Here is a 21,749-nt window from a genome sequence, read left to right on the forward strand (position 1 = left end):
AAGCAAAAATCTAACAATGACTACGATGAATGAAAATTATTAGATTGATTATATTCATTGTCACACAAGATAATTAGTCAATCTATCAAATGGATATTAAATCTATATTTTTGAATGAATTTTTTGAAGAAATGTATATAGAATAATCATTGGGTTACATTAAAATGTGACATGAAGAAAAAAATTTTAAGCTAGAGAGAGTTTTGTATAGCTTAAAGGAAGCACCTGGAGCATGACAGAATTGATTTCTACTTTAAGCAAAATGGTTATAACTAATGTCCTTATGAAAATGCCTTTTATAAGAGGATAAACAAAAATGAAGATATCTTATTTGTTTGTATATGGATGATCTTGTCTTTATATAGGAAGCAACTCACTTAGTTTAAAGAATTTAAGCAAAGATGATTCAAAAAATTTAAATCGATCGATATTGGACTTATGCCTTATTTTCTTGGCATCATCAAACTGAAATAAAATAAGGAAGATATATTCATTTCATAAGAAGGACATACAAATAATATTGAAAACTAGTTGGCACTGAATATGACATCAAAATTTTAAGACAAAATGATGGTGATATAATTGATCTAACCTACTTCAAAATCTTAGTAAGAAAATTGAGATAGCTAACTTGCATTAGATCATATATTTTATATAAAAATAGATAGTAAGCCAGTTTATGAAAGAATCAAAATCAACACACATGAAGGTCACTAGAAAAATTTTACTTTACATCAAAGATAACATAACTCATGGTCTATTATATTTATATTCTAATGATTTTCAACTTATTGTTTATTCCAATAGTGATTGGGGTGAAGTGCTAAAAGATCAAAAAGAGTATAATTGACTTTTGTTTTTTAATGAGCTATATCGCTTTGACTTTATATTTGAAAAAGTGATCTATTGACGTGTGAAAAGGAATTTATAGTAGTATCATCATGTGTATCATTCTATATGACTAAGGAAGCTCTTGAATAAAGCCAATCATATACGATATCAAGCTACAAAGATAAATATTGATAACAAGTTAACAATTGTCTAAGAACTCCATCTTCCATTGAAGGTTGCAAATATATTGATGTTCACTTTCATTTTATTCGATATCAAATCAATGAGATGAAGATTTCATTGGACTACATAAAACCTAGTTATCAAATCATGAATATTTTCACAAAGCATCTTAATTCGAAGGTATTTTTCAAAATAAATGTATCATTTGAAATATATGATAGAAATAAATTAAATTTAAGAGAGTGTTAAACAAAAAATTAATTAAAATAGATGATTGAAACCTCTCTCGTGAACACTTAGTAAAAACAATTGTAAGATCTAAAATTTGGAGAGATAAGAGAGGTTATATTATGTTAAATATGCTTTAAAATTTGAAGAGATAAGAGGGGTTTTTATATATGCTCAAGAAGAACGAGGACATGAAAATAATAAATCAATAGATAAGTTTTACATAATAAAAATATATGAATAGAATCTTAAAATTTGAGTCTTGTAATTTTGATCCATGAAACTATATGTAGATTAGATTTCTCATGATAAAATAGAGGAAAAAAGTAATTACAAAAAATGATAGAGACTTATCTATAAGAAAAAAAGAAATTGTTTTTTTTTTGTCTCTTACATCGAAATCCCTTCATCTCCGCAATTAAATTATTGCCTTCACGGCAATTATTGTGCTTGCTTGTCGCCATAGGTTGCGTCACTGAGCCTAAAGGGATGGTGAGAGAATGAAGTTGAGGTTCTGGTTAAGAAATGGGATCAACCCTGTCGAAAGGGGGAGAGGGAGACGTTGGCGTATGGGTTCCACTGCAGAGGGAAAACGAATGAGAGCGAGAGAGAGCGAGAGAGAGAGTAGAGAAGTGACCAGTGGTGGAGTTCGGGACTGGGAAGTGAACGAGAGAGAGAGAGAGAGAGAGTAGAGAAGTGACGAGTGCAGGAGTTCGGGACTGGGAAGTGAACGAGAGAGAGAGAGAGAGAGAGTAGAGAAGTGACGAGTGCAGGAGTTCGGGACTGGGAAGTGAACGAGAGAGAGAGAGAGAGAGTAGAGAAGTGACGAGTGGAGGAGTTCGGGACTGGGAAGTGAACGATAGAGAGAGCGAGAGAGAGAGTAGAGAAGTGACCAGTGGTGGAGTTCGGGACTGGGAAGTGAACGAGAGAGAGAGAGAGAGAGTAGAGAAGTGACGAGTGCAGGAGTTCGGGACTGGGAAGTGAACGATAGAGAGAGAGAGAGAGAGAGTAGAGAAGTGACGAGTGCAGGAGTTCGGGACTGGGAAGTGAACGAGAGAGAGAGAGAGAGAGAGAGAGTAGAGAAGTGACGAGTGCAGGAGTTCGGGACTGGGAAGTGAACTCGCTCGAAAAGCATTGTGAGTGCCAACGGGGACCGTATTCGGTCCCACGACGCATCCAATCGGATTACTCACCCAGTAACTTGGAAGCACTATGACTCTTTCCACGACTTTAGACGCCCATAACTCTCAACGTGGCCCCAGCCGTCCAAAGATATCCACATATATTTCTCATAATAGCGGAACTATCCTTTCGCTACCCGCCTACGTTATTATGGATAAAGATGGGGTTTAATCTGTATGCTCCAATGTCCTACCACGGGAAAACTCGATGGCGTCGTCGGTTCGCGAACGTTCGCAAGGTGGGGATCCTCTCCAGCGGAACTGGGACTTTTATTCGTCAATTTGCCTCATCGTGACCGTCCATTTATATAGACCCTACTCAATGACCGTCGGTTCGACCATTGATTGTGAATTCATCAGCATTGTAGAGGATGGTGCTCCAGTCCTCATACCTTGCTCTTAAAATACCACCGGTCGCATTCCAGAAATCTGCCCAGGGAGGAGGGAAAACCCACCCTTCTGATGGCTGTACCCTCTCGGGAGATCCGATTATTGCTTCTGTAAACCCTAGCCTCCGATCTCATCTACGGAAGATTTGTATGCCCGCCTGATTGCCGTGAGGGTTATCTTGTGGCCGGACGGCGTGATCCAGGGTGGGCGGGGATAGATGGAACACAGCAGCGGCAGCGGCGGGGTAGATGGAGGGCAGGGGGCAACGACCGCAAAAAAGGAGAGAGCGTCGGTACCGAACCCCGGATTGAACGGGAATGTGCCTCCCCCTTTCCTCAGCAAGACGTACGACATGGTCGATGCCCCGGCCACCGATGCGATCGTGTCATGGGGGCCTGAGAATAATAGCTTCGTGGTGTGGAACCCGCCGGAGTTTGCTCGTGATCTCCTGCCTAAGTACTTCAAGCACAACAATTTCTCTAGCTTCGTTCGGCAGCTTAATACATATGTAAGACCTCCAGTCAACCCTCTTCAGTTTATTCTAATAATTTTTTGCTTCCTGTTAGCTTATTTCAGTTCCATTTGTTCAATCTGTTGTATTATTATCTTTGTGACCTAAATAAAGTTAGAATTCGTCAATCTTATACGACTCATTTGGCATTATTGTGATCCAATGAATTCCATAGTGTAAATAGAACTTGCTAGATTAAAAATATGAGTAGTCTGGTTTGAATTTGACTTTTTTAGATTTAATTTGATCATGCAAAGTTGGGTTAGGTTTTTTTGCATGAAGCTGCACCACTTGACTTCAATTGCATAGGATAACTTAGTCCAACTACCTTCGGCTGTTCTTCATACTGATATTATTCTCATAACGTAGTTATAGAGTTCCTCACAGAAGAGTCTACTTCTAGGCATTGACCCAATTTATGAGTGTCAAGTATCCAAGTGCAACAGTCAGACAAATAATCTGCTTTTGTCCACTTTTGTTTGAACAGCCCTTAGTTTTAAGGATATTTTATTATTCACCCCTTTTGAGTATCCAATGAATTGTAATTGTCACAATTAGTTCAAAGGATGATCTAAGAAAATGCAATTGTGGCCCTTCCGGCCTCTGTGCATGAAGTTGATTAAGGCATAATGGTGAAATTTACTAAATTACTATTTTTTCCTGTCTGATTCTATGTTTTCGAAAATCATTTCTCACAATATTTTTTGTGAATTGTTCACTAGATTCAGATTGGCCTTCATGAACTTCCTTGCAACATGTCACTTCCATGGCATCTTGATCTATATTAAATTATTTTTTCCTCTGAAGTCTCCTTGAATTCACTGAATTTTCTTTAGATATCTGTTTTGTGGTCTCCTCTCAATGATATTTCTGAAATTTGTTTGTTGATTATTATGTTAGTACTTCTTTTCTTCTCTCTTAAACACATTTTTGTACTGTTAAAACTTCCAAGTATTTTCCATATCGGACATTGTAATATCGGACATTGTAACATCTTTGTAGAAGCTTAACACTTGTATTCAACTCTATTTTTACTAACCTTTTTGGTTTGTTGTTTCACTTAGATTAGTAGACATTTTAGCATTTCTTCGTTAATCTTTGAACCATCTCATTTGTCTAACTTTCTTTTAACTTTTAATAGGTGGCTGGTATTATTATTCATAACCCATTCTAGTTGTCCTCATTCAATACTGTAGACTCTTCTTGTGCATCTCAAGTTTGAATCCTGATTGAGTTTCAAATATTCTACTGCTATCAATCAAATTATATTTCCTGTAGCTGATATTTAGTAAAAAAATCTTGTAAATTAATATCATTTTAGAAATACATACAAATGGGAGAACTCTCAAAGGAAGGGTCATGAATTATGGATTGAATGTGATGATAGAATTTCTTGGCAAAATCAGAGGTTCCTGTGCCACTTTCATGTAACACAGGTGGTTTTTATTGCAAAGAGAATTTAAATTGTTCGCATTGTTAAGGGTAAAAGCAAGACATTGGTATTGTTTGACAGCAAATAAAAAATGTTTTAAAAGGCTTTGGGCTAAAATATAAAATATTCTAGTTTTAAAAAGACAATTTTGGGAGTTGCACTGATTAGTGATTACTATGTGTCATGCATATTTTGATTTGCTCAAGCATGCCTCATGCAAGATGACAGCCTTGTGCCAATAAGGAAGTAGAAAAGTTTTAATTAATCTTTTCATCATCTTCAACATCACAACTAATTACATTAAATTGTTAGCCTTTATATAGCCTCACCAAGCATACTAAGTAAGAAAACTTACCAAATAAAGTAAATATAGTAACTCTTTAAAAATCTACTACAGGAGCCATCTAATTCTATCAAAACTTCTCTTTGTGGCTTAAAGACACTTCCTAGCTAATCTGTCATAAAATAGGATGCAAATTCTATAAATTTTAGGGATCCTTAACATATAAAAGAAAATTAAAAAAAGATACCCATTTAGCTAAATTTGTTTTAATCCAAACTTAGCTAAGCCCTAGCTAACTATCTTCACTCACATATGCTCCATAAGTAACCATGTTGCTGTCAATTATGTAATCATTTGACACTGTTGTGTCACATTTCAATGTATTCTTAATTAGTTTCTTGCTCAGCTTTTGTAATGCGAAGTATGATCTTCACCTGCATTTAGGAGGATGTGGTTGTTTGCTTATGTTTGACATAAACATGACCTAAGTTTCATACAAGCATGTAAAACATTTGGCTTAATTGTCACTTTTCTGTACAATTCTTTTGTGCATTGTTTAACTTCATTGATTTCCAAGAGGGGGTAAATCAGGTGGAAACAGTATGAATTTTTGCCAACAATTTTGGATTTTCCTGAAGATTAAATGTTTAAGAGCTTCAGATCACTGAAGAACCAGATGACATACTTCATACCTATGAATACACAGTTTTGTTTTCCTGAAAAGTTGAATATCCAAAATCAAGAAAAATTTAACCATTATTGGAAATTAACACTGAATTTTTTTCAAGTTATATGACAATATATAATCTAGTTGTTGTATTTACATCCTCTTATTTCTTTTATTTTTGTCTTAAAGAAGATAAGAAATGTAGATTTTCATATCCAAAGTTGACTTCTTCATCTATTTTTTCTTTTTTCAAGTTACACTGTTCCCATTAGATGTTTGAATCTTCAAGGCTACCAATTTACCTAATGCTCAATTCATCCTGAGTTATGTATCTAGTACATCTCTCTAAGTATGAGGTCTTTAGTTATAGAATGATTCACAAGATTGAAAGCTAGCCATGTGCCATGATACAATTGCCCCTTTGCAACTTAGGGAATAGGGTTTGCCTCATGGAATACCCTTTTGGTTTGTAGGGGGTAACAATGTGTATATTGACCCTCCCTAATCCTGTGTTGGTGGGAATTTTATGAACTATGCCACCAGAAACATTCACAAGATTGAGATTGAGATCAATACATTAATCATGTGGAGATTAGGATCAGATTAGATACTAATCTAAAAATAAAGATATAAAAGTCACAAAAATAGCAGGACATTAAAAAAATGTAAACTTAAAAATTATTGTAAAATAAAAATTAGATATCTTGTAAGATTCTTTTATCTTCAAAATTTATAAGATTCCTAACTTAAAAAAAACATGGATCTGAAATATATAAGATAAAAATTTGTATCGAATGTAATAATGAAATATCGAAGTAAATTCATTAAAAAATACATCTTTTTGAAATGTTGACAATTAAACTGTGACTCCAGCAAGCCTTACAATCAAACAATCAAAGAGTCCACATCGAGACTGATGATGAACTTACGATTGATATTCTCTTGAAGAACAACGAATCTCCATGGGAACTCCTTAACACTACTTGATGTATTTTTGATTTACTTGCCTCATTTTCTGCATTTTGGATCTCCCTCATTTTTTGCGAGGGAAATCAATGTGCTGACTGCTTGGCGAAATATGCTTACTCAACCATAGTTGCTTTTTTGGGAACGGATACTGGTCGGATCCTTTCTCTTCTTTTTTGAGTGCTGATGCTATGAGCACTGCCTGTATTAGGCCTCTTTATTAATATAGTTGTTTACTGCTTTTTGGAAAAAAAAACATGTTAAATAACTGTTATATATTGTGTTTTGGGAAAAAACTGTTATATATAGTTGTTCACTGCTTTTTGGAAAAAAAGCATGTTAAATAACTGTTATATATTGTTTTTACCAAAAAAATCCGAAACTCAGTTTCCCTCTTACCATTCTAATCACTATGTTTATTGGGTAATGAGAAGACAATCAAGAAAAGGACTCTAGCAAATAACCATGGCTTTATAAGTGAAGATCCCACATCTCTTGTCTTTGATGAATCCGTATGCATTTTTAGATGTTAGTGCTACTTAGGTCTCTGTCCTGTGGTTTCTCTTCTCTTTGTCCTTCTTTCTTCATCTCTTGCAACAATGTGATGAATCCCTATGTTATAGAACTTAAGTACTACTCACTAAGTCTCTAGACTCCCCTTTCTCTATTCTTTCCTCCAACACTTGCAACTATGTCAGTTCCCTTCAACAGATTTTTCTCAGATTTTCTTCTTTTAAGCTTGACAAGTCATAGAATTAGCCAAAATTGGTTGATTCCAACCATGTGATTTTTACTGATTTTTGTTGATTAGTTTGATCAACATATCAGCTTTGGATGATACAAATATGGATCAGGCATATCGTATTGGAAATAGTGTCAGTACCTGTGAACTATGACTTATAGATCCAATGTCAACTGACAGAGTCGATGATTTTGGTTTTGAATCTTCTTATGTATTTATATGAAGGTCCCATTTGTTATTGAGTCTTGTCATATATAATCTATTATTTTTTTCTCCTTTTTGCCTCATTTATGCATTCAACACTTACATATATGTCTGGTTTTAATTCTCATGTACATATCCCTCCAAAACTCCAGGATTTTGATGAGTTTTTGGAAGAACCTTTTTATCCAGTGAAAACCCATAAATTTCCTATAAAGAGTGGAATTCTTACATTTAGACTTTTGATTCCATTGCTTGATTTTTTCTGAAATTCTTACACACTACGTATATGTTAATCTAATTAATTCCCCTTGTTGCATCATCTTGAGGATGCTATGTTGAGCTATAAAGTTCTAAACATCAAATGTTGCACCATCCGCATTTTAGAATGTTACAATGAAAAGCTAACAATCATTGTAACGTGTGTACCCACCAGGCACAGAGAAGCTGTCTTTTTAATCAAGGTGTCATTTTTCTTGAGTTGTCTCCAAAAAGTATGTATGATATGTACAAAGTTTTAAAATTGTTTCTTAAAGTTTTTGATGATTAGAGGATCATGGTCCACTACCAAAATGTTTAAAAATTGAAGGAAAAAGATAGTTTATAGGGTGAAGTTATTAACTGCTTCATTAGTGATGAAGTCAGCATAGAACTAGAAATAGGTTGTACATGGAGTATATCTGATCTGAAGTCTTTATTTATGATCTGAATGAAGACAACAGAACAAAGTGCATTATAGTTAATTGTTTATTAACAGAAATGATTAATGGGCAAGTTTAAATTATGAGAAGATACCAAATTTCCGTGGAATGGAGAAATCGGCAGTTAACATGTATGAAATGGTTAATGATTTCTATTAGTTTTTCCATGTATGGTTGTTCGACTGACTTGGATAATTATTTCTGTATTTGAAACATCTCATGCTTTTCTTCTCAAGTTTATGTTGGCAGATATCACAGAGAATCATGTCATTGTTTTCCATTTGTGTATTCAACAAAACCATTCAAATAATTGATGCATGCTTATTGATTTAGATCAAATTTGAAAGTGTCCTGCCTGTTTTTATGTATGATATGTATATTTTACTACTCCAAGGACTGGAAATTAACTTATTCTGTTGATCTTTTTATTCTTTTTCAGCATTTAGTCTATAGATTCTTACCATATTTCTTTTTGTGCTACTGTGCTTTCCCTACCTATTCCTTTTTGTGGTTTTTTCCCTTTATTATTTCTCTATTCCATGTTCTCTTTCTATTTATTTTTCTGACAACATTCATGAAGGCATCTTTGTTTCTTCTACAAAGGGAAACAAATTTATCTATTGGTATCAAATGACAAAGTTATAACCTTAATAGAATAGCTTTACCTATCATAATACACAGTTTGCATTTTTTTTCTTGTCTGATTTGTTAAATTTTATTCTTTTACTATGAAAACACAGTTTGAGAGTGACATGTCTGTAACCTTCAAACAAGGCCTTTCAGAATATAGTCTGAGATGAATGCTTGCAGATAACCTAAAAATTCTTTATGCATCAGGTAATTGTGTTGCTTTCTAGTTTAATAATAGAGCTTGCGTAGAATGGCCAAGAAGTGAAGATATATGAAAATAGATGTTTTAAATTTTTTGTCCAGATTATATATGCCCAGCGCTTGTTCTGGATTATCTATTCTCAGTGTCAGTAGGGTTTCTCAACTCAGACTCCTGAGTTAGCCTTTTTATCTCTCAAATTCTTGACTTTCCAATATTCCCCATTGGATTGAGTACTTGTCTGAAATATAAAGTCAATGTACGATGAAATCTTTGCCTTCTAGTGTGAGCTCTTCATTCTATAAAGTCCAATAGCACAACTTAGGTGACAAATTTCACTGATTGTTTGTGGAGGAGTTGCCCAAGCAGCTCTATTGAACTCGTGCATTTGGAGCTGCTAAATCTTCTCTGCTAAGAAATTTTAAGCCACTACGATGATGTGCCAGAGCTTCTCAACCTCCTTTGAGTAAAAACTTTGAAATACAAAATTAATGGCCTCTGCATCCTGTTTCTTATGTTGCTAGCAAGAATTTTTGTGGCTATTGGCACATATTGGGATTGGTCAAAACATACCATGCCGGATAGTTTCGGCGCATGTCAGGCTAACCTATATGAGAGATGCTAACACAGCTAGGATATTTTTTGGCATATTCTAGTTAGTGAGCTGTGTGCTAACCAGCACGATACAGTTTTCCGCCATGCTGAACGGCATTGGCACACCTCCATGCCACAAAACAACAATCCTTGGTTGCTAGGCCTATTGATGCTTGGGATAGTTCTCCAATAATCTAAAGTCAATGTTGATGCCAAGCATTCCTTTTTTTCTCTTTTAAAATGTGATTTTTTTCTTTCTAAATTATGTATTTAAGGGTGTTAATATTTCCCTTTGTGGTGGTTCTTGATGACATTTGAGCAGGGTTTCAGGAAAGTCGATCCTGATCGCTGGGAGTTTGCAAATGAGGGATTTTTAAGAGGCCAAAAGCACTTGTTGAAGACTATCAACAGGAGAAAACCCTCCCATGTTCACGGGCATAGCCAGCAAGAGCAGACTCCATCTCAGAGTGCTTCAGTTACAGCATGTGTTGAGGTGGGCAAATTTGGGTTAGAAGAAGAAGTTGAGAGGCTAAAGAGGGACAAGAATGTACTTATGCAGGAGCTTATTAGGCTGCGGCAGCAGCAGCAAGCTAGTGATCATCAGTTACAGACATTAATGAAAAGCCTTAAAGGAATGGAACAGAGGCAACAACAAATGATGTCATTCTTGGCAAAGGCCATGAGAAGCCCTGGGTTCTTTACACAACTTGTGGAGCAGAATGATAGAAGCAGACGCATAACTGGAGTTAACAAAAAACGAAGGCTGCCGAAAGAAGGCAGTTCGGATGGCGAAAAGCCTGAAGGGCAAATAGTTAAGTACCAGCCATTGATCAATGAAGCAGCCAAAGCAATGTTGAGACAAATTCTAAAAATGAACACATCTACTATGCTGGAATCTGTGGGCACTTCAGATAATCTTTTCATAGAGAACTTCCATTCTCCATCTGAAACTTTTGATAGCACTTCAAGTCTGAATTCTGCTGTTACTCTTTCGGATGTCCCTTCAAATTCTGGAGTTTCATTTATGCCTGCGAGCTCTGGCTTTTCAGCAATTTGCTCAGCTTCGGCTGAATCATCAGATCAGTCTTCTGCCGTAGATACAAAAATGATGGGAGCAGATGAATTGACAGACATGGGAGTATTATCTGCAGTTCCGGAGGACATTTCTTTATCTCCAACTGATATTAGCATTCCTGAGTTTCCTGAGCTACTCGAAATAGTGGCCAATGATGATACTATTAACATTCCGGTTGAGAACTTGGTTGTGCCAGAGCCGGAGAACTTGTATGTTAACCCAAATGTTTCGGCACTGCAAGAGGCTGTGCCTATTGAGACAGATGATCACTCAGCAGATTGCAATGTCAACTTTCATAATACTGATGAGAAGCTTCCGGGCATTGTTGATGCGTTTTGGGAACAATTCCTCATGGCTAGCCCTCTATCAGGAGACACAGAGGAAGTCGAGTCCACCATACAAGAAGCAAAGGAGTATCAGCAAAGCAATGTCGACAGCGAGTGGAACAGTACTCACCACATGAATCATCTTACAGAACAGATGGGACTTCTTTCTTCAGATCCCAAGGTTTGATGTGGGTGTTACATAGCTTTATATGGCTATCAAAATCCCTGCCCTCCTTTGTGCTTGTAGGTGACAATTTCTGTATTCTGATTTGTCCTTCTGTGTTGCTTTCTATCAGGCCGGGAACTTTTCCATGAAATATCATTTATATATATCTGGTTTTGTATCATAGCCGGCTCCAATCTTTTTTTTTTTTTGCTTTAAGCATTGATTTATGTTTCTTGAGCAACATTTTCTATTCTAGTACCTTATAGTCATCAAGCATGTAACAAAATGACCAGTATTGCATTGCGGTAATTTTCCTACCTTCTACAATTGTTCTGTCAAAACGGAAGAAAGCTGTGGGTTTTCTTTTAGGAATGTGAGCTATAAAAAGTAGAGCAATCGAAACGGACAATTCTGCGGTTACTGATTTCTTCGTTTCTTGGTTTCGTTAAGGGGTTTTGTTTACTTTGTTTTCTGTTTCCGAAATCGAAGCTTGCCTTCATCAAGAATCTTGGATCGATTGCAGTCCAAAAATCAAAACTAAATCACAATTATTGATTAAGTAGAGTCCAACTTTTAATCACTTCAAATCCATTGGCTAACTCCATTAGCTTTATTAAAAGGCTATTTAACATGTAGAAATAGTACAGTTGGATATTGATGCATGCAAGGTTACAAGTGGAAACTCCACTAGAGAAGTTGTGAAAACATTTTTGGTTGTTGGAAGCCGAATTGATTGATTCGAATTAATTATCAACTTGGTGTGTCTTAATACTCCTCATTTCATCCCACTAATGTATATATATATATATATATATATATATATATATATATATGAGTTTGATGAAATGCAAAAAAAAGATTAAAAGTATAAAATGATTCAGAATTGTGGTCCAAATACCTTAAACAAACTTCAAGTATATTAGAGAGATGATAAATAAATAAATAAATAAATAAATAAATAAATAAATAAATAAATATATATTATTCAACGTCATTACTATCATCATTTCCAATAAAATCAAATCTTTATTTCTCTTTTGTCGCTCAATGTTCCATCCACATTATCCATAGCCAAAGTAAAATTAATTATCCAGAGCAAAATGGAGAGTGGTATCCAATATCGCATTAGTATACCGCTTGTTCGGTCTCTTCAATTGCCTTCTCATTAACAATGGATACATCATTTCCAAGGCCGATCAAGTTTTTACACTTTTGTTTTGATAGGCACCCACCAATCTTTGTCAAATGGATCCTTAATATAAAACACTTGTTGAACTTGAAATTTCTTTTCAGCACCCACCATTCTTCTGCTATGTATACTTCTATAATAGAAACTTCATGATGTGCTTTGTTACGCACGTAGGACTTCAATGTTCAAAAAATACCTATCAAAAAATATTATGCATTAATATTTTAGTTAAGTGTGGTAAAAAAAATTAATTAACCACATAGCATTTGTATCGTACCTCTCAATCGGGTATATCAAAGGATAATGTATCGATATCGATCCGATAATCTTTGCCTCTTCCACTAAATGAATAATCAAGTGGACCGTAATCGTAAAGAAATTCAAAGAAAAAAATTCTATCAATGTTATAAAGAGTAATAGTGATGCGAGATTGAAGTTTCTCGATATCAAGAACGATAGACCAAAGCACTTTAAAAAACCCACAAAGCTCGATTCAAATTGATCTTATTTTCTTAGTTAAAAAAACTCCACACAATACTACCGGTAAAGGATCTTGTGTTAATACATGACAATCATGACTTTTATGTTATTTTAAATTAATACAACAAGATATATTTGAAGAATATCCATTAGCAACTTTGATTCCTTTTAACAATTTATGAAATTATCCTTTTGTATTAAAGATATATATGGAAGCATGCACTTTGTGGGGATGAAGTTTGTATCTTATACCCAACTTGAGAAGGTCAAGACGTGCCTTTACGTTGTCTTTAGTCTTACCTTCAAGATTCAATATTATTCCAAGTATAAAATCACATAAATTTTTCTCTTCTCTATATGCATCGTATCAAGATCATATCGTAAGATATTGTACTTCAAATAAAGTAACTTATAGAATATACTTCTTTCAGTCCAACGAAGGCTCTTCTTATCCTCGTTTATTTTCCTCCTTCTAGATCTTTCTGAAATAATATTTCCACAACAAAAAATTCTTTTCATCGAGTTAGCTTAAAATCATAATTCGATGATCTAGTAGGAGCTCGTCTTAACAATAATAATAATAATAATAATAATAATAATAATAATAATAATAATTATTATTATTATTATTTATCATCCAAAGAATGTCTATTATGTCGGAATATATGATTTTGCTCCAAAAACCTACGATGCTAATGTAATAGTATTTTCCCCCCATGTCTTAACCATTTTGAACGAGTTTCAAAGTTGTTCGAATGCTAGATGACCATTTGTATTCCATCCAAGTAAATTACCGTACACAAAAAAGTCATTCATAGTACATAATTATGCATCATGCATCTTAAAAGTTTCTTTTCTTGAGACATCATATGTATCAACACCAGTCTCTCACAACTCTTTTAGCTCAACTATTAAGGGCATTAATAATACATCAATATCATTTCCAGGTGATGTTGGTCCAGGGATAAGCATTGATAAAATTAAGGAATTTTGTTTCATCTGCACATCCAAAGAGGGAGATTATGTGGAACCAAAACAATCCATTGTTCTAAATGGATTGAAACCATCAGCAGCTAATCCAAGCCAAACATTGCCATCAGCAAGGTGCCTGATCTTCTTCATGTCATATTATATATTAAAAGCCATTTTTGAAGCTAAGGAATTAATGGAAAATTAACGCATGACCTTAGATGGTTGCATCTTCCATTTATTTTTTGCATTATTATCAACATATCTTTCATTCACTTCCCATCATTTTTGATGCACCACATTTACAGCATGATTCAACGTTTTTTTTTTATTCTTTCTAGTACAATATACGATAATTAGGGTAAGCATGAATTCAGTCTCCAATATACTTCTTAGTTTCATAAGTTGACTTTGGTAATCCAACCCCTAATGGTAATGCAAGATTTAACAATTCAAATATGACATTAAATAACTTATTACTGCACCCATAAAAACACTTTAAATGAAAAAGTCGTACAATGGAAAAAAAAAGCTTGCTAAAAGATGACCATCTTAGATACAATTCTTTGCCAGCATCACTAATAAGATCTTCTAGATTTTGTGAAGATGTTGTTCTTATGCTTCCACTCCATGGAAGATTGTTCATGTCGAATATCATGTAATAGTTTATCCATGTAATGCATAGGCAAGTTATCTTCTGCCGGTACAGAGTTGGAAGATGAAGATATAAATTCAGAATTCAATCCAGATTCTCTGTGATAAACCCAAGTAGTGTGCCCTCTTAAAATTCATGAGTGTTGTTGAACAATTTCTTGATTCAGATAACAAGAGTTATAACATAATTTGCATGGATATAAATTTTTTTTCATTATGACCCACTCCCTTGTAGACACTCCTTACTAACTCTATTTTTATTTTGTATCCAACTTTTATCCATACTTCTCATCAATCGAAAAAGAGATGAAAATAATAGTTTACCTAGATCCAATTATAATCCAATGCGTAAGAACGCATTCAAATTAGAGACAACATGAATATAAACATAATGATATCTATGACTCTTGCATCTATGTCTTGAATTTTGATTTTTAGGTCATATGATATGTTCTCTCTTATATCTATGTGAGTCACTTGTTGAGTTTCGTAGTTCACCATGTTACTATATAAATTTAAAAGATTAGTTTATCACTTACCCTAATGTTAGGTTTAGGCAAAAGCAGTGGAACTAGAAGATTTTGACAAGTCTTTGATGGTTTTATATGATGTTATTGTAAAAGTATATTTTGCTTGTAATATTATTTCAAATAAATCTAAATTGATCTATCTTGTAAAGGTTAAAGGACCTCACATGCTTCAAAGTTTTGGATTATTAAGTTTGATGTTTTATGTTGATATGAAAGTATGATAAATAGCTGATTTTGTGATTGTGTTAATTCTTACTCTTGTGGATTTATAGGTGGTTGTTAATAATTTTTGAGTTGAACTTAGGTTTTATGAAATTATCAAGTGATGTATTGAATAATTATAAATTATATAGTTTTCATATATGTGAATAATAATTTAATATTTTTAATGTCCTCAAATATTATATCTTGTCTTGGATCTTGGGATTAGATTGTGGATGAATAATAATTTTTTTGATTTAAAATAGGTTCACACCTCTTGAATATTATTTTGGGGGTGTGACATCTAAGAGCTATTGACTTATTAGATAAACCGTAAGATGCATCAATTTTCTCAAAAATTAATTTGAGTTGTCATATCACTACTTTAAAATAAAAAAGTAGTCATTCCCAAATCATGCTTTCGGGACTTGATATAAGTATTTTAAATTTTTTGCAATGTGATATGATTTAACTAATGCGCTGACAATTTTTTATAGACTTAATGAATAAAGTATTCAAAGAGTGTCTAAATAGTTGTTATCGATGATATTTGATATACTCATACTTTTGAGAAGCAACATCTCTATAAACAACTCTGAGTATTTTGAAAGAAAAATAATTATATGTAAAGTTTAAAATATTATAAACTATTCTTTGGACTTAATGTAACTAAAGAATCTTAATGGATCTAGTTGAGGTGAAAATAGTTAGCGATGATCTAAACCAACTAATATTACTGAAATAAGGAGCTTTTTTGGGATGATATATTGTTATAAACATTTTGTAGAAAGATTCACTAAAAATGTTTCACCACTCACTTACGAGCATAGTTTCTAATAAATAAAAAAAATTAATTTTAACTCTAATTCTTGCTATACCATTTAGGTCATGAGAATTCATGATTTATAGTGATGCATCCAAAAATTCATTTTGAATGTGTTTTAATATAACTTAAAGGATAATAAGATAAACTACCTGACTCATGATATATAGAATTGAGAGGGGTGGTGTTTGTACAAAATTTTGAAGCATTATTTTTATGGTGAGAAATGTAAAATATATATTGATTAAAAGAATTTGAAATACTTTCTTACTTAAAAGAAGTTGAACATAAAATAAAGAAGATAGCTAAAATTAATCAATGATTATGATTGTATATTGAGAAAGCAAATGTAGTTGTTCATGCTTTAAGTAGATAGTCATTCAATTATCGACTTTATCGATAGGTTAATAGCCTTTGAGATAGAAATGTGGAAGTTTGATTTAGATAAGATGCTTAAAAGCTTAACTAGGAGACTAGTAGTTTTGTCACTCTAGCTAACACTATTAGGAAAAATCAAAGAGTTATATATATTAAGGATTCTTAATTAAACTAGTTAAGACCAAAGATTGAGATAGAAAAAGGAAAAGATTTTTGAATTGCTAAAAGGGTAATCAAGTTTTGAGGTTTATTATGTGTACTTAAGGGAGTTGGCATAAAATAAGATTTTTTAATAGAGGTACATTCACTCTATATTTAGTGTATCTTGGAACAATCAAGATATATAGGGATCTAGAAGAATACTATTGGTGGTAAAGAATAAAGAAGGATATGGGCTAATTTATTAAAAGTGTGTCACATATCAATAAATAAAAATAGAACATTGGAGACCAAGGTACATTGAAATCATTAAGAATATAATAATGAAAATAAAAAATAATCAACATGGATTTTGTCATGGGTTTGCCCAAGACCAATAAGAGATATGAGAGAATTTGAGTCATGCATAGATTAACTAAGGCATCCCATTTCTTATCTATTCAAATAAATTATGCCATTGATCAATATATTTAATTATATATATGATATGTCAATATCCATTTCATCAAATAGAGACTCAAGATTTACATTACGATTATAGAGAACTCTTTATAAGGCAATGAGAATAAGGTTAGCTTTTATCACTATTTTCCACCCTTAAATATATGGACAATCTAAAGGAATCATTAAAAAATTAGAGAATATGTTAAGAGCATGTGTTTTGGATATTAAAATATTATGGAGCAATTATTTACCTTTAATAAAATTTACCTATAACAATAGTAATCAAACAATAGTTGAGATGATACCATTTAAAGTATTATATGTATAGAAAAATAGATCACCTATGCATTGGGATGAGATGGGTGAAAGAAAATCCTAGAGTCCAGATTTGGTTGAAGAAATAACTAAAGCATAAATAGGCACAAAGTAGGCATAAATGTCATGTAAATATTATGAAGAAATCTTTGAAAGTTAAGGTAGGGGATAAGGTATTCCTATAGGGGGTGTGAATGAAAACGGGTTATGAGATTTAGGAAGAAAGGTAAGCTAAATTTTGATATATAGGACCATATAAAATTTTTGATAAGGTTGATGATGTGACCTACAAACTTGTCTTACCTCTTGCATTAGCAAATGTGCATGATATATTCTATGTATCGATGTTGTGGAAATATATTTCAAACCTTTTTCATGTCTTGAAAGAACAATAAAAAAATTAGGTGAAAATTTAACATACAAAAAGTGAGCTATATCAATTCTTGAAAAGAAGAAGAAAGAACTTTATAATAAGATCTTATTAGTTAAAGTACTATAGAGAAATTATATAATAGAAGAAACAGCTTGGAATGAGAAGAAAAAGTATGAAAGAAATATCTAGAACCATTGTTCTTTCAAGACATGAAAAAGGTTTGGAATGAGAAGTAAAAAATTTTGAGCATAAAATTTTTATTAGGAGTGGATTGTAGTGCCCAAGTTTCTCACATACAAAACACACCTAATATGCTAATGAAAATAAATATAACATACATATATTATTATTATTTAAAAACATAATTTGTAATATCTATGCTTCATAAATATGATATTTGACATGTTCATGTTATTGGCCTTTAAAATGAAGTACATGCATTCGAGAATGTTATGCACAAAGTTTTTTCAAATACTATTTTAAATATATAAGCATTGATACCAATTTTAAGTATGTTTTACAATAATAATACATAATAAGCCTAGGTATACTAGTGGACGTGATGTTAAGTTTGTTAGGATCAATGCAGCACTAAGAGGGGGGAGTGAATTAGTGTAGCGATAGAAATGTCATTGATTTAGAAAATTTCATTCGATAAGATCGTTTCGACAAAGCCCGTATAGGAAAGTAATGAAAATAATGACTTAGAGTAAATATAAAGTGTAGAGTGCAGCTAAGTAGTGAAATAAAGTAATAAGGATAAGGAAATATCATACTGGATTTATAGTAGTTCGATCATTGTGACCTATGTCCATTTCCAATTCCTCTTATGTTGAGATCACTGGCATCCACTAATGGTCTTCCTTCAATAGCTAAAGATCAATCACCTTCTTATAAAGCTTTCTCCTTTTTCATGGGTTTAGGAGACAATTCTTACGACCCTCACACATCTTCTCTAATGATTTTAAAGCTAAAAAAGGAGGACTCTTAGCTCTTTTTACAATACTTTTACACCCAAATACTTAAAATTTCTTTCATACTTTGTTATAGCCTTTGTTACCCTTTTATACAGAAAGGAGTGAAGTATTTATAGGTTCCAATAGCTTCAAAATTAGAGCTAAAAAGTATCTCATTTCAGATTTTCGAGGTATTGATAGTACCACCATTATTATTGGGCAATACCACTATTTGATACTCTAACACTAGGAGGTACTACCGCCTAGTTTGGTGGGACTATAATCTGACAGAGCCTCGGAGACTAGGCTCTGGTGGTACCATTGCCTGACAGCATTAACTGCCGACGGTACCATCGCCTAGACCATCTGGGAGGCTGAGTCTCAAGCGATTCCATTGCCCACCCTAGGTGGTGCCACTGCTTGGCAAGGCTCCAAGTGGCCACGTGGGCCTTTCATCTGGCCCAACTCAGTCTTGTTTTGGGCCCAATTGGTTCCTAACTGAGTTAATAGGATTGTCTCTCAATCCTAACTCAATCTTAGTTCTAACTATGATAATTAAGGTATTAACTGAGTAATCTTTATCCGATATGTCAATCGTTCTTTCGGTGAAGTCTTATGAACTTCTAGTGAACTTTTTGATATGCTTTTGGTGAACTCCCGATGAACTCTTGGCGAACTCCCAATGAACTCTCAGTGAACTCTCGACGAACTCTTGATGAGCTTTTAACGAACTCCCGACGAACTCTCGATGAACGCCGGATGAAACCTCGACGAACGCCGGATGAACTCTCGACGAACGCCCAATGAACTCTTGGCGAGCTTCTGACACATTGTTCGAATCTTTGATATATCATCCGATCTTTGACTCCAGGCCATTATATGCTTTATACCTTATACATTATCATAGTTAATCCTGCAACACTTATTTCAACATATGGATTAGATTATTTATTAATTGACTTCATTATCAAAATTTGAGATTCAACGATCTCCCCCTTTTTGATGGTGACAACTAATTGATAATGGAATTAACCTTAACTCCCCCTATCTATATGCCACATTGAGATAAAGTAAACTTGAATTCAAAAGGAATCACAACCTTTGAATCCAAGTTAAACACTTTCGATCATAGTGATCAAATGCAATATATTATATCAACATATCAATATGATGTGCATCAATAAAACATGCATAATTTCAAAATCAATGTGATATCAATGTCACTTTTAGGCATAACATATATGATATTAAAGTATTCATGATATATCATTTTAGGCATATCATACATGATGCAAAGAAATTAAAGTTTTAAGTATTTAACACTTCATGCATTAAATCAATATTTTGAATATGATACCATTTATCATTTCATGATACCCAACATTCATCGTTTCCATTGTTGAATCTCGTATTTTGATGATGAAACTACTTGATATATGTTTATGATTTAATCTGCGTTTTGAGTGACGCACGATGCTTCGATCAGGATGAGACAATTAAAGCAGGAAAATCATGTTGTGCCGAAGGAACATGTCAGAAGATTGGACGTCGGGCCGGTGGATCGGTCGACGTATCGACAGAAGGCTTCGGGCCGTGGACTCGGGCATCGGGCCAAGAAGAGCGGGTATTGTGCCAAGGATATCGGAGTTGCAGAGTCGACTGGCCGATTGGGCAATAGGCTGCAGAAGAGGACGATGCGCCGAAGAATCGGACGAAGCGTCGAGGGACCAATGACATGTCGGACAACTTGGTTAATTGCTTAGGATTAATTGTCTCGATCGAAGTTTTGTTTTGTTGTGCAGGATTAACTACGATGAAAGTTAGACAAGCAGCAGGAGTTGCGCCGGAGTCAAGTTCATGATCACGTTGGGAGTTCGAGAGTTCGACGGAAGTTCGGACGGTCGTTGGAGGTTCAGCGAGAACAGATCCGAGAAGTCTAGAAGCTTGCCAAGCGAAGCTCGTCGGAACTCGCCAGGTGGATCGTCGCAAAGTCCAGGAGTATGCCGGATGTCCGCAGAAGGATCACCGAGGGTTTATCGGATGATCGACGGAAGTTGGCCGGAAACTCGCCGGAAGAAGCGATTGACGCATCGGAGCAAAGCTGCAGAAGTTGTCTTAGAGTTAATCGTAGTTAGCATGATGATTAAGCATGAAAATGGGAGGTGATCCCATTAGCTTAATCTTGGGGCAATTGGGCCCCTGAAAAGATTCAAATTGGGCCGAATGGAGCGAACCATTCGGACCCTGATTGCACCAGGAGGTGCAACCGCCCCAGCCAGGAGGTGCAACCGCCAGGGCTGTGAGGTTGGGCGGTGCAACCGCCCCAGCTGGGAGGTGCAACCGCCAGGGCTGCGAGGCTGGGAGGTGCAACCGCCCCAGCCAAGAGGTGCAACCGCCCAGAGCTCAGTCTTCGAGCTAGACTGGGCGGTGCAACCTCCTCTGTCAAGAGGTTGCACCGCCAGAGCTCAAGTTTCGAGCTCTGCCAGGCGATGCAACCACCGAGCTCAGTCTTCGAGCTCAGGCAGAGAGGTGCATCAGCCTGAGCTCAGTCTCGAGCTCTGCCAGGTGATGCAACCACCAAGCTCAGTCTTCGAGCTCTGGCAGAGAGGTGCATCAGCCTGAGCTCAGTTTCGAGCTCTGCCAGGTGATGCAACCACCGAGCTCAGATTTCGAGCTCTGCCAGGTGATGCAACCACCGAGCTCAGTCTTCGAGCTCTGCCAGGTGATGCAACCATCGATCTCAGTCTTCGAGCTCTGGCAGAGAGGAGCAATCGCCTGAGCTCAGTCTTCGAGCTCTGCCAGGCGGTGCCACCTCTCCAGTCAAGAGGTGCAACCGCCTGATCCCAGAATTATGGGATTTGATCGATTTGATCGTTTTGAGCTCGAATTTTGAATTGGGTTGGGGCCTATAAATACCCCACCCATTCAGCACTGAAAAGATACAGACCTACACCGAAATCTTGATCTTTTCT

The 21,749-nt window shown here is 34.8% G+C and overlaps 1 protein-coding gene across 1 annotated transcript; it reads left to right on the forward strand.

Annotated features, from left to right (window-relative positions):
- The first annotated feature begins 2,751 nt into the window (after positions 1-2,751).
- Positions 2,752-11,487, forward strand: LOC103981819 (heat stress transcription factor A-1). Its single transcript, XM_009398565.3, has 2 exons — positions 2,752-3,321; positions 10,062-11,487. The coding sequence occupies exons 1-2, from the start codon at positions 3,031-3,033 to the stop codon at positions 11,325-11,327; spliced, it is 1,557 nt and encodes a 518-aa protein (XP_009396840.2). The 5' UTR covers positions 2,752-3,030; the 3' UTR covers positions 11,328-11,487.
- The last annotated feature ends 10,262 nt before the right edge of the window (positions 11,488-21,749 follow it).

The sequence above is a fragment of the Musa acuminata genome, chromosome BXJ3-4, assembly GCF_036884655.1.
Source record: "Musa acuminata AAA Group cultivar baxijiao chromosome BXJ3-4, Cavendish_Baxijiao_AAA, whole genome shotgun sequence".
Lineage (NCBI taxonomy): Eukaryota > Viridiplantae > Streptophyta > Magnoliopsida > Zingiberales > Musaceae > Musa > Musa acuminata.

Excerpts from the sequence above, each read along its gene's own strand:
- LOC103981819 (XM_009398565.3), top strand. The coding sequence starts at position 3,031 with ATGGAACACAGCAGCGGCAGCGGCGGGGTAGATGGAGGGCAGGGGGCA. Across the intron at positions 3,322-10,061 it reads TTCGGCAGCTTAATACATAT|GGTTTCAGGAAAGTCGATCC; the intron begins GTAAGACCTCCA and ends ACATTTGAGCAG.